Source organism: Leptosomus discolor, chromosome 11 (genome assembly GCF_034619465.1).
Source record: "Leptosomus discolor isolate bLepDis1 chromosome 11, bLepDis1.hap2, whole genome shotgun sequence".
Taxonomy (NCBI): domain Eukaryota; kingdom Metazoa; phylum Chordata; class Aves; order Leptosomiformes; family Leptosomidae; genus Leptosomus; species Leptosomus discolor.
The window spans coordinates 22,257,022-22,273,837 of record NC_141401.1 but is presented as its reverse complement, the minus strand read 5'-3'; the positions used below and the strand labels follow the sequence as shown (position 1 = coordinate 22,273,837).

The 16,816-nt window shown below is 36.6% G+C and overlaps 1 protein-coding gene across 2 annotated transcripts in view; it reads right to left on the bottom strand.

The window, feature by feature from the left end:
• Positions 1-1,743: 1,743 nt before the first annotated feature.
• CGNL1 (cingulin like 1) overlaps positions 1,744-16,816 on the bottom strand; it is a 44,437-nt gene continuing 29,364 nt past the window's right edge. For both annotated transcript variants that reach the window (XM_086471652.1, XM_086471653.1), the window contains exons 10-18: positions 14,816-14,968; positions 13,981-14,151; positions 11,857-12,018; positions 10,994-11,083; positions 6,329-6,412; positions 4,400-4,524; positions 3,715-3,823; positions 2,510-2,673; positions 1,744-1,882 (exon numbers count right to left, since the gene is read on the bottom strand). In XM_086471652.1, coding sequence (XP_086327778.1) covers positions 1,744-1,882; positions 2,510-2,673; positions 3,715-3,823; positions 4,400-4,524; positions 6,329-6,412; positions 10,994-11,083; positions 11,857-12,018; positions 13,981-14,151; positions 14,816-14,968 — 1,197 coding nt within the window. The remainder of the gene's footprint in view (positions 1,883-2,509; positions 2,674-3,714; positions 3,824-4,399; positions 4,525-6,328; positions 6,413-10,993; positions 11,084-11,856; positions 12,019-13,980; positions 14,152-14,815; positions 14,969-16,816) is intronic.

The following is a 16,816-nucleotide window of genomic DNA, read 5'->3' as shown; positions in this document are numbered from 1 at the left end:
GATTCAGAGACAGGGTATTACAACTATGCTGTTCATATTATTTTCCATATATCTCAAACCATCAAAATCAAGTTGAAGGGAATTACACGGCAAGAGAGTCTGTGATCTCCTATGCATGAATATATTTCTGATCCTGCAGGCAGGAGTTTCATTTCATATAATCATATGAAAATGGATACTGCCATTGTCAGGACTTGCCTTAACCAAGTCTTGCAGCCTCACTTTCAGAGCTGTCCTCTTCATCAGATGCCTTCGTGGGAGTAGTGGAAGCTCCCAGCAACTTCAGTTTAAAGTAATTTTTACAATCACATTACACTATTATTGGTCCATTCAATGAAGAAGTGTTCACTAACTTGTAACTGGGGACAAATACCAATAATCAGACAGGACTTAGCTATGGTTTATTAACAAAATTATGCAGTAGTGTCCTTTCCTTAGAATTCTAGATTTGCAAAGAGGCAAAACCAGTCTGGTGTAATATAAATAGCAAAAAATATTTTTAGCAATAAAATGAAAAACGCTTTTAAAATAGTATATGCAATGCTTTTTTTTTTTCTTTTAGATGTCCCGCAGAGTTTGTTGGGACAGATGGATCACCCAAAATGCAGATAATTCTGTAAAATGAAATACTAATATATATCTGCATATTTGACCATACACTGCAATATATCACAAATGGATGCTCAAGAACAGCTTTGAAAGAAAAATCAGGTTACATGCTTTGTGTTTCCTTGGGGCACCTTCTTGCCAGGTGCATAAAATGTTGGGATCAATTAACAAACACATTTAAGCATTTACTGAATTCAAAGACCACAAGTAATTGTCCTCAAACAAGTGGGACTCCTTAGGGACTTTAAGATAAGCCTGGCCTGATGCCCTCAAATCAGCAGGCCTACAATGTTCTGCCCCTGGCAGTATGGAGTCCACTTCAGGAAATAAAAGATGCCAAGTAGTAACTGACCTCATTCTCACCCTTCCCTACTAAGAACACAGAGCTGCCCAAACAAAAGTTTACAGGAAAGCTGTAGGCAAGCCTCGCTCATCATGCCAACGTGTTAACCCTGCGGAGCATTGATCTCCAATGTACAGAATACGTACAATAAAACTTGCACTGGTTTTAAAATGGGAATGTACTTCCTGGCTCATGAACTGTGAATCTGCTCTGTAAGGCACAAAATGTATTCACTTTCATTTGTGTTGCTGAGTTAAAACTCAAATATAGCATTCAGTATAAATTTAAGTACTTTAGAAATGAAACTGATTTATATAATATTTGAAGCTTTACAAAACAGTACTAAAGTAGTTGATTAAAAGATCAGGTTTAAAATATTTACATTTTATACATCATTTCCCCCTACTTACAATTATTAAATAATCTCCAGTTTCCTTAATTTTAGGGAAAATCTTTTAATAACTACAAACTAATTTTTAATTATTTTCAAATGGCTTTTTACTTAAACAGCATTTTAGCAAAATCACATTTCCAATGTGAAACATTATCCCCACGTTTTCAGTCGCAGTTATATATATAGATATAGATATATATCCATGTTTTATAACGCAATCCTGTTTTTTATAATAAGCAGTGGAGATCTAAATAAGAAAATGGCACAGTATGGATGGAAACATTATATTCCCAACTCTTAAATCCCTTTATGTCATTTGGCTTCTAGAATATCCAGTTTCTTGATAATTTATGTTATTCTTCCAGTACTTTCACGGAATCACAGATTCAATACTTATTTAGATTTTTGTGTCATCATCTTTCAAAAAGTTATTTCCTGAAGATTCTTCACAGACACTATCACCATCCGTGCTGAAATCATCATCGTCATCATCATCAGAATCAGCCAACACTTTACTTGGTGACTTCTTCAGCCTACTAAAAAAAAGTACATGAGTCTTTGCTATTAAAACTGCACATCTACATGACGAACACTTATGCAAAGTTTAAAACATTGACAGGTAGGATTTACATTTTTAAAGGACCAATAGCTGTAGTTTATCATAGACTACAGGTTACATGAAAGAAACATGCAAGAGAACGAAGATCTATCGATCATGTTTTCAAGCACCTCTAACTGCAGTCACAGCAAGGTGAAACTGTACACTTTGCACACCGAGCTGTTCAAAGATGGCTGAGCAAAACGAACACAGAATAGCTGTACCTCTCAGTCATTAGCAGGAAAGTTGTATTACTACAAATGGTAAGTGTTGAGTCCCACCACCTTTTTCCATTCTTTATTCCCTGCCTCAATGACTCTACTCAGCAGGCAGACCTTGGGAAGAAGGTTTGGGCACCTACAGGACCCTGGAAAGAGTTGGAGAACACTTGTAGAGAAAAGAAATGAGAAGAGTTTCACAGGTCTGCCTCTTAAACTTAGTCTGCTTATGACAAACTTGTTGGTTAGAGGAAGCCCTCAGTTTATGGACTAAAGGAGCAAGAGATCAACCTTGTGAGTGGTTGGTGGTGTGATACATAATTGTAAGGTCTGACAAGTCATCCTACCTTAATTCCTTCTTTGCAGCGTTAAGCTGTCCTTGCAATTGTTCGTTCACGTCTACTTGCTCTTCTAGTTCTCTCTGGAGTTTCTTTTTAGCACTTTCCAGTCTGTCTATTTCTTCTTCAGCTTCTTCAACTTGACGTTTCATTGCTTTCAAACGCAAACTCAACTGAAATATTTACATGTCAGCTGATTAGAGGACTATTTTAATAAAGGAATTTTATTCTTCCAGCATCTATGAGAGGGAGAATAAAGACACAACTTTGCCAGTGTAGCGACACTGTAATCCTATGCTTCAGAAATATTCAAAAGTCAGCATTAGACTTTGAGACAAGTGATGGGATACAACTTTTTAAGTAGAAAACCAGCAACAAGCAAACATAGCTTTGGTAGAGTAAGAGAGTATTATGTGATAGCAAGAGACAGTTATCAATAAGGGAAGACTGGAGCTATTTGTGTGTCTAAGTTAAGCAGCTTTACTGGACAGATACTATAAAATACGTTTTAAAAATCCAGAGGATTTTAAAAGATTGTTCCCTTAACAGATGCCTGCAATTTAAAATATACTATTAATTTAGCAACCTGATCTAGCTAAAGGTGTCCCTGCCCACTGCAGGGGAGGCTGGACTAGATGGCCTTTGGGGGTCCCTTCCAATGCAAGCTATTCTATGATATAAGCAGAATATTAACTATTTGACTCATGTATTGAAACAAACCATGCTTCAAGCAAGGAATCAGCAAAGACCACAGCAATGGTAGAGCACATTGCCATTAGAATATCAATGTATGCTTAATACTTATAGCCTATGTTTAACAATAAACAGCTTCTTTCTCTAAACAAAATTTTATGGTGGCAAAACAGAATATATTTTTTGTTGGTGTATGTATTTATAGGATCATATGTTGGCATATCCATTTATACGTTGGTGTATGTATTTATAGGATCATATAATGTCTGTTACTGGCTTCATTACTTAAAATAGTTACGGCATTGCTTCTACTAAGTGCTTCCTTCTCATAATTTTAGACATGAATAACAATTTAGTACTAGACAAAAGAACATGACGACAATGGGAGCTGCAATTCTCACTAAATGGGAGTTCATAAACAACATCACAATCAGTATCTGCCTATATTCTTCTATCTTTTATATATAATTTATGCTAGTAGGAATAATATCAGATATTTGCATATTAGTCTTTTCCTCTACCTGGTCCTTTTGATCAGTCAGTGAGAGATGTTCATCATCTACTTGCAACATTAACTCCTTCACTTTTCTCTCAAGTCTGCGGTTACTTAGTTGGAAATTAGCTCTATCCCTAGAAAAAAATAAAACAACCAAAAGACAGGCTTGTAAAAAAAAAGGAACTGAAATTCTTCCAATCCTGCTGACATAATTCCTTAGCAATCTTCTAAGAATTAAATAAATAATAATGGCCTCTGCTTTGATTTACTGATTCCATGCAACACACTAAGAAATCTGTTCAAAAGTATGAACCACTTAGAGGAATTTCTTCTGTCTCCAAAGCAACATTTAGAAAAGAACGCCAAAACATTCCTCCAAGATTAAACAATGAAGTCAACATGAAAATGGAAGTGTTAAACCATAGTTAATATTTATAAGCCTGTTACTGATATTAGACGTTGATTAAAAACATGAGGTATGGAACCATGTTAGCACTGTGCCCAGTTTTAAATTTGTAAGGCAACCTCCAGTGTGCTTTCCGTCAACAAGTAAATTTGCAATACTTGTGTGAAACAGTGACCATTTCAATTCGGTGCTTGTGACAAAAAAAAAAAAATCAAGTTAATTGTATTAGAGACTTAATATTAGCAAGAGGCCATATTAACAAACATAAACATGCATGTCTGGATCTTAACATAACTAGTGTTACCTCTCTTCATTTTCAAGTCGTTCTTCTAGCTCTGTGATTCTTGCTTCCATCTGAGCAACAAGTCCCTCTTTACTGGATCGGTAAGAACCCTCCAGGTGAAGGATTCGGCTCTTCAAGTCTTTGTTCTACAGTTGGAACACACTGGATTACTGCATACATGCTCACAGGCTCATAGTAACAACTATCACCTTAACACAAATAAATTTCTCCAGACAAACGTAAGGTGATCAGTATATTTTTAATTCAGTAAATATGGAAAAAGAGAGCGAGATTTTACTGTTTACTACAAATAAATCTATTACTGTGTTTTATTAAAAAGAATTTAGTGTTACGCTTGAGTTAAAGTTTTAGGCGTAAATGGGCCCTTGAACTTCAGATGGTTGTACGCCACTTCCAACAGCATTTTTTAATATGCCAAAATTTTTGAAATAGCACTGGATCTGTCTTACTCTCCACACAATTCTTTTGTCAAATTCTGTATTCTTCCCCTGTAACTCACTGGTGTATGGCTAAAACAAGTAGAAAAAGAAATTACTTGCATCCAATATCGCTTTACTCTATCAAAGCTGGGGTTTCTTTCCCCCCTTTCCCAATGCTCCCTCTACTACATAATAGTCTGAAAAACTTTGCAAGCTGCATGATTTGTAAAAGCAGATTTTTTGCTCAGATTTACACTTTAATTTTTACGAGGCTTAGTAATTCAGGTTTTCAATGGGGACCTAATGATAAAGTTGATAGAGAAAAAAAAAAGAGTTAGATGAGGAACAGAAAATAAAGCTCTTTGGTACAGAATTTCAAACCATGATCTCGGATCTCAAACACTAAAAAAGCTACGATAGAAATGTCAGAACGCCAGTATAAGGATGCACACGGGATACCAGTAGGTGGCATTCTTTTTTCTCAAACAGTTAAGATGAGATTAATTTCACATAATTTAAGGCACCAAATTAGGTGTCTGGTATAAATACGTTCTCTAAATTCCCATTACAATCTGTTTTATAACCTTGAGACTGTCAATAATACTATCGCTTGCTAAGATAGCTTTCCTCTAGACCTCAGCTAGGGATGCTGATAGAAAACTTGCTTGTAAAGACCACTGAGCTGCAGAATAAAATGTTGTAAAAACTTAGAAAGTATTCTTAATGTATTTTCCATCACAGATACTGAAACATGAGTCGTCTTCCTTCCTAGACAACAGAGAGTTAGCAGTTCTCCATCAAATCTGTACCTTTTCTTTCAGAGGCAAGCCATCTTTTTTACTTGTTTGCTCCTACAGAAGAAAATATTCCACTAAAATAACAATTGCTTGAAATTATGATCTACCTTTAACAGTATTCCTGAAGTACTGTTAGACTTTGAAGAACAGCTCCTCCAAAAGTGGTCCAAGGATTTACAGCTAAACTGGGTAACAGTGCCTTTGCTATTCTGTAGTCTTTTCTCTATATGTGCTTTTTAAATGTTTCTGTATTGATATCTCGGTTCTATTCTAAAACAAGTGTACCATATCAACTGTCACATTTCTCATTTTTAATGTCTTTGATCCTCAAACGTAGACAGAATTCATGTGGTAAAGAGATGTCTGCACTCACTACAACAAAAATGTCTTCTATTATATAAATAGATGTATACATAGTATGAGTGTTTAGTATATGAAATACATAAACTGACAAATTTCAAGCTAAAATGGGAGGTTCCAGAAAGAAAAAAATACTAAGAGAAGACTTAATTCAAGATTATAATATTTTCTCGTCATTATCAGATACTCATGGTTTTTAATCTATTCTTACTAACACATCCTTCCAGCACCACACTATGGTGGCACAGTGCCAGCTAATACTGTATTCCTGAAACACTTATTTGAATTTCCTAACAAAGGCAGATACCCAGCCTATGACCTTGCTAGTGTGATGCTATGCCTGCCATAATTACCTGTCTTTCCAACGAAATTTTGTCACACTCCAAATCTTGCTTTATAGCTCTTTCCTGAAGTAGCTCTGACCTCATTTGTTCAATCTATTATAGAAAGAAAAGACAGAAATTTTAATAAAAGATTTAGTTTACATTTATCTATATATCATGTGTATGTACGTACATACACATATACATCAAGTACATACACCTTTGCTCTTCCTTAGAGCTCAAGCCATACGCATGACTTCATCTGAAGTTTACAATTACAATCTTGAACAAAATTTTCCACTTTGGGAAGCCCATGTTATTTCCAGTGCTTGTTCCAGGCATCTTCCAGCCACACTGGGTATTGTTGATGTATTCCATAGCAGGCAACTGAACTCTAAAATGTTGCACGAGACACATATCATGTGGCAGGGAACATCAAATCAGTCTTCAAACACCTTCCACGGTTGCTTTCTTCATACTTAAGTCTGAAGCTCTGAAATGGCACCTGACCTTTAAGCTGCTGACCAGTCTACTTTAATGTTTCACTTTATTAAACACAAACCTGTAACTGTGGAGAGACACCCTACAGACAACTAAGTTTTCTAGGTCTGTGAGACTAGTAAAACCTCTTTTTCCACAGACTCTGATGCATCCTGGATATGAACACTGCTCCCCTCCTCCAGTTAATTTTATGTCTGTCAAACCAGGAAAGCACCGACTTCTGAATCTGAGGAGGGGGTGGTTTGGTTTTGTTAAAACAAAATTTTTGCTACAGATTCCCTAAATATTTCAGTTGCATATTCAATAACCAAAAGGAAAGCATATTCTCCATATGCAAGGTATTAAAAAACTACCTGATCAATACAGAATCAAGATAAGAATACAGAATCAGTTTGTTTATCTCACTATTGGACTGGAAAAAAATGGGAAAAAAAATTGAGGATCACAGAGAAACTCTAAAATGCTTAACAGCTGCTACTGAAACTTCAGGGCTAAAGGAAAAAGTTGTGGTGCCAAATACTTTTCTTGCCTCTCGTTCCTGCCCAGTCTGCCCTCAAGTCTTTTCAAACACCTTTGCAGGCACAGCTGTTGTTACCGCAGCACTTGTGCCGTTCCCTGCACGGTGTTTACTATGAGGAGTATCACCTGGGGAACACCCAGAAAACGTCTGTGCCAATTACTGTACCTGCAAAAAGACCGACCAAGGTGTCAGTGGCCACAGCATTCTTCCCTGCTTTACAACAGTTACACAGGAATGGGCACCATCACAGTTAAGCAGCTCTAAGTTACAGATTTATCTCACTAAAAGGTCTCTCAAAAGCCATTGGGAGCTCTTGCATAAAAACAAATCCAAAAGCAATCCTAAGACTGTGAAGGTTAAACAAATACAGCATGTGAATTTTTACCTTAGGCCTTTTTTTTTTACCACACTATGATATTAAAAGATATATCTTTAGTTAATCACGTGTTTAAAAGAAGTAATTTACACTGTTTCTGTAGCTTTGAAATGAATATATGAATGCAAACAATGGTAGCAATGCATGCAGTTGCATATGTTATGTTTCAGAACAGTAGAAGTCATTCCTGAAAACTAAGGTCATAACAGTTACTGGACTACAAATGTTAGCATGTGGCTCTGTTCTCAACAGCTGGGTAATTTCCTAAAAGCTCTCATTGTCACACAGAAGCCTAATAATAATAATAATAATGTTTTATACATTATATAGTAAAATATTATTTTATATATAAAAATCAGAGTAACTCATGTATACAATAGCTACATTTATTCATGAAATATATAAAAAAGTTGTAATGTGAGGGATTTTTTTTTTTTCCACTGTAATTGCTTTAACCATGAAGACAGACACAGAAAAAATAAAGCAAAATCTGTAGTAAAATGAATGGCTAATTAAAAATGCAACTGTTAACCAAAGAAAGGGTTTTTGTTGTATCTAGAACTTGCTTAATGGACCACTCCCAAGTTTTACTGTGCTCAAAGGCTGCGACAAATATCTGCAACCTTACCAAGATCTCAAATTAAGGAATTATTTAGAGGACAATTATTATATTTCCAGGATGACTGCTACTGTCGTTGGACAACTCAAGGTAAAAGCAACCTCACAGAAAAGCGGTGTGAGAGAGAAAAAGTACTATATCTGATTAGGATCAGAAAGCTATGTGCAAATATATGCAAGAGCTTGTAAAAAGAGAAGGGCAGCAGGACTCAATTCTTGCTGGGGGAGGTGGAAACTTTTCACTTACCTCCTTGTACTTTTCATTAGTAAACACAAATCAACACGCACAAAAGAAAAAAGCAGTTCTCTGCCAAAATGGGCTCTGACTTTTCACTTATTTCACACCAGTTACGATAGGCTCCAGGTATGTACCATGTGGAGCTTTGTGCTTCACATTCTACCTTTCCTGTATCTAATATATTCTAATTATGTTAACAGAATAAACTATTTCTTCAGCTTAAGGAAACTGTTATCACAGCTGGATTTGAAGAATGCTAACAACAAAGAACTGGGAAAAGCAATAGTATCAGATTTTACAAAGCTTTGTTAGACATAAGAGCATTCTGTGCCAGCTTTAGGATTAGCAGCAGCTGTTGAATTCATTATTAGGGAAAGCAATTGATTTCTAATATTATTTTAGATGCGATCGCCATTGTTTACCATCCCACACTAGGTTCACAGCCTACATTTCTTGTTAATACCTAAGCAGGGAAAACTCAAATATATATCTATATGTGCCTATGCATATATATGCACACACACATATATATACTAAATACACAATTCTCACGCATGTGACCAAAACCCAATGTTTAACAAACAAACAAGCTAAAGCCAAACAAACCCCTTTGATCCTTCATAATTGAAAAGCAACATTCATGTCCACATTTTCATTTGTTCGCTTCCCACATCTGCTGCCAGCTAAAGAGCAGGTATGTAGCTACCCATTGGGAATGCCTTACCAAAAGGAAGTGAATGATTCAGACAATGAAATTTTATCCTTCTGTATTTATCCTAAAATTGTCATAGAAACTAATTAGTCCCATTTTTCACACTTACTGGAAAGAACCCTGAAGTCAATAGACTCATGTTTCCATTTTCACAGAATACAAGAATTGATGAAGGTGTAAGTATTTTTCCATTATGTTTAGAAAAACAAAATGGCAAGAGGTACTTCATTTCACTTGTTTGTAGCAAAAAAATAAATAAATCACGTACTGAAATGCGCCCTGTCCCTGCTCACTTTAGACTCAAAAGAGCAGCTAAGCACTCCAGCTTTCTATTGTGTGTGTGGGTTGACCATTTTGCTCTTTCCAGAGTTGCCAATACCTTATCAGTTAAAACCTAACAGGATATGAGCCACCTTTCCCCCAATATTTTTCACTGTTTCCACTTTGTTGTGGTACTCCTCGAGAACAAGACAGGGGAGATGAGAACAGCATCTCATGCAGCCATTCCCAGATTCAGAAGGGTATTTAAATTAAAAAAAAGGATAACATTTCATGGTAAATGAAATGTGAACTATTAGCCTTGCCAATGTTTATTCAAACATTTAGCTTTATGTACAATAGAACCAGTTGCTTCAATTAGTTTTTATTAGAAGTTTGAGTATTATAGTTCATTATCAGTATATTAAAGTAACAGATTTATAACTAAAAAAAAAAAAAATTTACAGAAATACAGATATCACCAAAACAAATCCATTACAATTTCTGTCACTATAAATGCTTAGCAGACCCTGAAATACTTAGTCATTCTGGCATAAAATCAAAACAAAGTAACCTTTGTAACTCACGTGTGAAATGAGAAACTCCAGACCTCAAAATAAATACGTCTTTCACCCATTATGTAACATTTTGGTCACCCATCTGTACTTTAGGTTTCCATTCAGCTAGCAAATTACCTTACTACAGTACCTATAGTATCCACAGTGCAGCTATGACTAAGGTTCTTTCATCCCAGGCTTACAACCAGGCATACACTCTAGCGTTCAAGGCTTCCTGATTTAGCAGTAGCATGACCCCACATTGTTATGGGCCCTTTACATTCTGTTTCACCCCCTGACTCAGAGTCTGCACAATGTCAATGGAATAACAGCAAAAAGACTCTATTGCAATCAAATGGGATGTCAGTAACCCGAGTCACAACCAAGTAGCAATGGTGCCCTGGTGCTTCAAGGGGGCATGACAGCAAGCTGAGCTCTCACGCACTTTAAAACTCTCCAGCTGTCTCAGTGAAATATACGAATTCATTGAAAAGACACAGAAACTAAGATTTTACTTTCTGTTCTCCCTCTGAAATTAAAGCTGTTCAAAAGAATGTCAGCAATTTTTGTGTTCTGGAGAAAGAAAGAGAAATGAAAACAGAACAGATTACAACGGGTTGCAGCTCAATGCAAATCGTCTCCTGGACTTTTAGGAAATTACTAATGAGGTATAGTACTAAATGTAAAGCTACAGGAGTAGATATGCTGTAATGAATTATGCATCTGTTTCACATCTTTCAGAAGGTAAAACTAAGGCAAAGAACATTGTCTAGGCCATGATATTCCAATATGGCCACATCACCATATTCCTTTCTGTGAACTAATCAAAAACTTGCATAATACTGACCACTAATGTGATCCCAACAACACTGTTTTCTCATCATTATACAACAGTTGGAAAACTTGTTTAAGTACCTGTTCTCTGCATCTACTGATCCTCTCAGACAACAAATCCGAATTAGTCTTTTCTTCATCAAGCTCAAGTTCCAGGTGAGATAACTTGTCCTAAGCGGAACAAAGAAAAGTAATTTCAACACACTACTTTCCCTTCCTCTTCAGATTGCTACCAAGCATTCTTCCTTAAACTTCAAGGACTCAAACTGTCTGAAAGACTACACTTGCAACTACCTCTGAAAACACATACAGAATCTAGAAAAAGAGATGGCAGGTGGATAAGACCTTAAAGTGAATTTGTTTGTCTGACAGAAATAAAATAGAAAACTCATTTCCTTTTTTAATCACTCCCACTAATGTCAAGCATCTAAGAGAAATTCTGCAATGTTTCTAGAGACTGTTTTAAGGTTTAACGGTATAAAAGTGTTTATGAAAGTCATATGACAGCTTAGTTGAACTGAACAGTTATGAAGATAACCCTGTAACAACAGAGTTAGAATAATGATGTCACTTAGGCTCCTGAAATGAATTGATATTAGATACTAAATAGAACTAACACTTCTAAATACTTTTGAAGATCTGAGTGACGGGCCTATCTATGAAAATAATACAATTTTGCGTGATAAACTCTAGAGAAAATTAATTAAAAATAAAATTAAAATTATGAAAGAACAATTGCCATTTAGAACACATCATGCTACAACAGATATGCTAAAGGATCCCCTTTACAATATAGCAGAATAGTTCCAGCAGTAGAAGCACCTGGATTTTCAACAACTTGAAGTTATTTTCTTTCTTCCCAGGTAGAACCCATGGGAAATACCAGAATTATTTTAATCTAGTAAGATTCTGATAAGATACCAATCCTTAAAAATGTCTTTTACCTCCATTAGTTTGATTTGTCTTGTCCGATCATCTTTTAAGTGGTTTTTAGCTTCCAGTTCATACTCCAAGCCTTTCACAGTCTGTTCTAGCAACTGAGTCTTTGTTATTGCCTCATCCTGAGCTCTCTGGTGGTCTCTCAAGTTTTCTTCCATAAGACGCATCTGAAACAATAACACTGTGGGAATACACTTGATACCGTACTTTCCATAAATAAGTGATGTCAGTAAACGGGACTGACCACAAACATGACAGATCTGGAAGAATGACAGGAATTGCATCGTTACATGCTTTTCACAGTAATTTTTGTTTTATCCACCAGATGGCACCAAGAAAATAAACTTGGATTAAATATCAGCTCTAAAGAGATGCTTCACACTACAGGTTTTGCAGTGACAACCATACGCAGTGGGGTTTGTTATTTGTCAGACTCACAGAATGGCAGGGGTTGGAAGGGACCTCTGGAGATCACCTAGTCCAACCCCCCTGCTACAGCAGGGTCACCTACAGCAGGCTGCACAGGGCTGCATCCAGGCAGGTTTTGAGTATCTCCAGAGAAGGAGACTCCACAGCCTCCCTGGGCAGCCTGTTCCAGGGCTCTGCAACCCTCAATGTAAAAAAGTTGCTCCTCATGTTCAGGCGGAACTTCCCGTTGCCCCTTGTCCTGTCACTGGGCACCACTGAGAAGAGCCTGGCCCCATCCTCTTGACACCTGCCCTTTAGGTATTGATAAGTGTTGAAAAGATCCCCTCTCAGTTTTCTCCAGGCTAAAGAGATCATGACAATACTTGGCTTTTCGTAAGACTCTCAAAAAGAATGTTTTGTGCACTATAATACCTACCCAAGAGGATTTTGACAGGCACAGAATCTTTCATGTTGAATTGAAGGACTACCTATTTGTACTACTTGTTAAACACAGAAGAGGAAGAGATAACAAAGACCTTTGATTGTCCTGAATATTTAGTGTATCTAGAAAGTCTGCTAGTTAACCTGCCTATTTTTTATTTGCAGATTTTGCTTCCTCTTTTGCAACTAGTTGCCGTATTACATTTTTAAAGCCCTAGGATTTTAAATATTGCCTCATGGAGATACAGAATTCCACAACCAGTAATATTTTGTACTTTATATAGTTGTTTGGATTATCTTTTTGTCAGACAAAGAAGGTTTATTTTATTCTGAAATTTTTTCTTTGTATTTGTTTCGTAGTTGTAATAGATAACACTAGAAGTACTTTTCATAGTAACTGTAAACACGGTGTGTATACATACTTGCATACACATATACTTATCTTATATTTAAGCTGCCTAATCTTATATAATCAACTTAAAAGCCAGGCTCTCAATATCCTAGTTTTATCTTTCACATTTCATTATAAGTCTCCATCCCTTTAGAAAGGCTTTCCATCCCCAAATGGAATACAGAAGGAGGACACAAATTTGTTAAGGGGAGAGGGCAATGAAAGAGAAGTTTTGAACTGCAAAAATCAAAGTATTAAAATACTCTACATACAGAAAACACCTGTGACCAGTGTATTCTCATAGGTTTTCCAATTGCAGAACAAGTATACGCAGATCTTTAAAAGACTGAATTGCCTTCATGGCAAAATTTACATGCGAGGATGCAGACGCTTCAAGACTGTGGTTGATTCTTCGTTGCACAGACACCTTTGTCATTTAAATCTGCAACTTGGCTCATATGAAGGAAAAGCAGAATGTATGTCAACTCCTTTGGAGACGGGATTTGTTTTGTTTGGGTTTTTTCCTAAGTAACTCCTGAGGTGTTTTTTTTTTCCTAGTTTAAGGATATTTCCACACTCTCAATTCCTTCAGTAGCAAGCATTAAAAAAGCAGCAGATCGTCAACGGAATCCTTGTCATATCACTCAAGATACATTCATTTGTTAACACTACATTTATCTGTCATAAACAGGAAACCCCATTTCCCTGGCAGAAGTAACAGGCTAATCACCATCATGAAGAATGAAACCCAAAAGCATGCTGATGGAGATCAGTCTCTCATGAGGAAGTACACCAAAACATGACAGCAAACATTCATTGTCTTGAAAACTGTCTGATCTGAATTCTAGGGCAAAGGTTAGAATTTGTCACTGAACTTCTGAGTCATTACCTCATCTTGCATTCTCATGGTTGCCAGGCGTGACTTTTCTACCTCAAGGTTTTTTTCTTTTAATTGTCTCTGCACATCCGCAAGCTCCCTGCGATTTTTCTCCTTGTATTCATCAAGCTGGTTCTGAAGCTCCAGAGTTGATGTTCTTGAGACCTCCACTATTTCAGACATCTGGGGAAAAAGTACATATAAATTTTTTTCCTAAGGTAGTGCTACAAAAGATACTATCACGCTTAATACACCAAAAGGTTTTTTCTCCAGCTTCGCTATTCAGCTCAGTATTTTCAAATGGAAAATTCATCAAACATGTTCCCAAACAAATGAATTTCTATGCAGAACAGTGAAAACACAAAACAATAGGGTTATTTTCTACCAGTATGTGTGGCAAGACTATTCTCTTTGTCTGTCAGCAGTTCTTCCAGGTGACTGTTGTAATGAACTGCACACACTTCAGTATATCCATATTAAGTAGTACAGTTTACGTACGGACGGCAAAATGAAGTCTAAAGCAGTAGCATTTTGAGAATCAGCTGTAAAACTCTGAAATATTGCTGTAGCATACATTAGAACTGAACTCAAATCGGGGATCTTGTTTAAACAAAACAGAACCGTTTTACAGCAGTATTTTGAAAGAGCAGTGTTCCAAACACTGCTCCAGCCATGAAAGCTTTTATTGATAGTCTCTAGGTTTAAGACACTAACAGTAAAGTTTGCGTTTCACTTTCTTTTACACATTTAAAAAAAAGAAAAAAAAAATCTTTCCAATTTGGCAGCTAGTTTACTTCTGTCTGTTACACACTCAGATTCCTGCAGCCTCTTTGGAGCGAACTCATACCTCCTCCTGTAACTTTTCAACAGTCTTGTTCAGTTGCCATCTTTCATTCTCCATTTCATTCTTTATCTGCTTTAATTGTTCCTTCTGGTGGGTTTCATCTTTTAACTGCTGAGTTAACTGTTGCCGTTCCTGCGAAATACAACGGATGCTCTCCTGCAGTAGATTAAAACACATACACAGTGAAATGTAGACCCTCTTTTCTAACACCTTAAAGGAACGTTATCTAACATACTCTATGCAGCAGTAATACCACCAGCTGTTGTAACATGAAAACAAGCTTAAATTAAAAAAAGTGTATGGAGTTACAGTTTGCCAGCCAGCATAGGACAAACATTTCAGCGATGCAGTGCTGTATCCCTCCTATAAATTCCTGAAACACTGTTGCAGCAGCATTCATAGGACCAAACCCAGACCCTTTCCATTATTCTGTTACACGCAGAGCATACGTTCCTCTGCAGTTGCACACATATCAACACACCCTACCTCCTGCACAAAGTTCAATACCCGTTTCAGGTTTCGCATTTTCTTATATGCTCTCTTTAATGCTCCCTTAAAAGTTTTCTCAACACCAACTTTTTTCCTAGGTAAGAAAAACAACCAACCAACGAACAAACAAAAAAATAAACCCCAAACAAATCTGTTCCTACGATGAGTGAGAAATAACTAGTGGGGATTTTTTTTTTCCCCCTGTTGCTGTGCTTCTATAGCACCCAGAAGCCCTTATCAAGACGATGTCTCATTGTGACAGAAGCTGTGCAAACAGAACTTTGCAGCTCCCAGCACAGAAATCCCCTTCCTGAACGAGTTTTTGCCTTCATTATCTGGATTAAGTTTTGAATGAACTGCAGAGCTATGCTGTATGCTTATCTAGAGGAGCTCCAAATGTTCCTGCTATCACATTCAGGATGTTTAAGAACTCACCACCCTTCAACTGCTAAATACTATCCATCAGGAGAATAACTAACTGTCACCAGTTCGTTCTAATACAAGAAAGGCAGGTTATCTTCCATCTGCATGGTGGGACTCTCACCTCTTCTTTCTCCCTCCGTAATAAAATAACTTATTGCCCCTACTCAATTTAGTAGACGCTACAAGACCAGACATTGTTTTTATGAAGTCTGAAAGGCACCATTAAATTGATTAAAACCAGATTATGGACAGTTAAAATCGTTCCAACAGAAAAATGTAAACAATTAAAATCATCATAAATTGTAAAAAGCATTCCAAAACCTTATTTTACATTGGAAATACAAAGTTTTGTTGACTATGTAATTCCTATGATGCTTACTTCATTACATTTCAAAAAACTTTAAATGTGAAAACACAGTAGTATTTCTGTAGGCAATACAGTCAGAATTGAAAAAATAAAAGTGGTCCTGTTACAATAGAAAAGAAAGAACATCATCAAATGTTGGAAGTTAGAGATTTCTTTAGATTTGTTGTCTCTCTTACATTCCTGTATAACCTGTGAACAAAACCCACCTCTGATACAAGAAAGAGGAGTTATGGTGGATGCCCAAGAAGTGTATACATAACCCGAAAACATGCTGGGGGCTAATAGAGGCTGTTCTGCAAAACCTAATTCTACACCAGAACCAGTTTAGCTGACACCAAAGGATTTTAAGAAACTTGCAAAGGTTCAACTTTAGCACTTCAGTTCTAAAAGCTGATGAAATCCTGGGACTCCACTAAGTGCCGTATTCGAACAGGTTAGTAAAACCCTCATGAGCACCCCCCTCCATCGGCCTTTCACAGATCATTCAACTTTACTATTTGTTTACACATCCTTGAGAAACAAACTGCACAGACACAGACCGGTGAAACACATTGTGAAAGAATAATGGTGCCGGCAGGATGCTGTTCTGCATTTCCAGTGTGCTGAGAAGTAAACGTTAGAGTGAATCTAGGCACTCCACTTCAGAGTTATCAACAACAAAAAACGAAAAAACAACCAACTACACAAAAAAATCAATCACTAATATAACAAATGGAATCTACTAA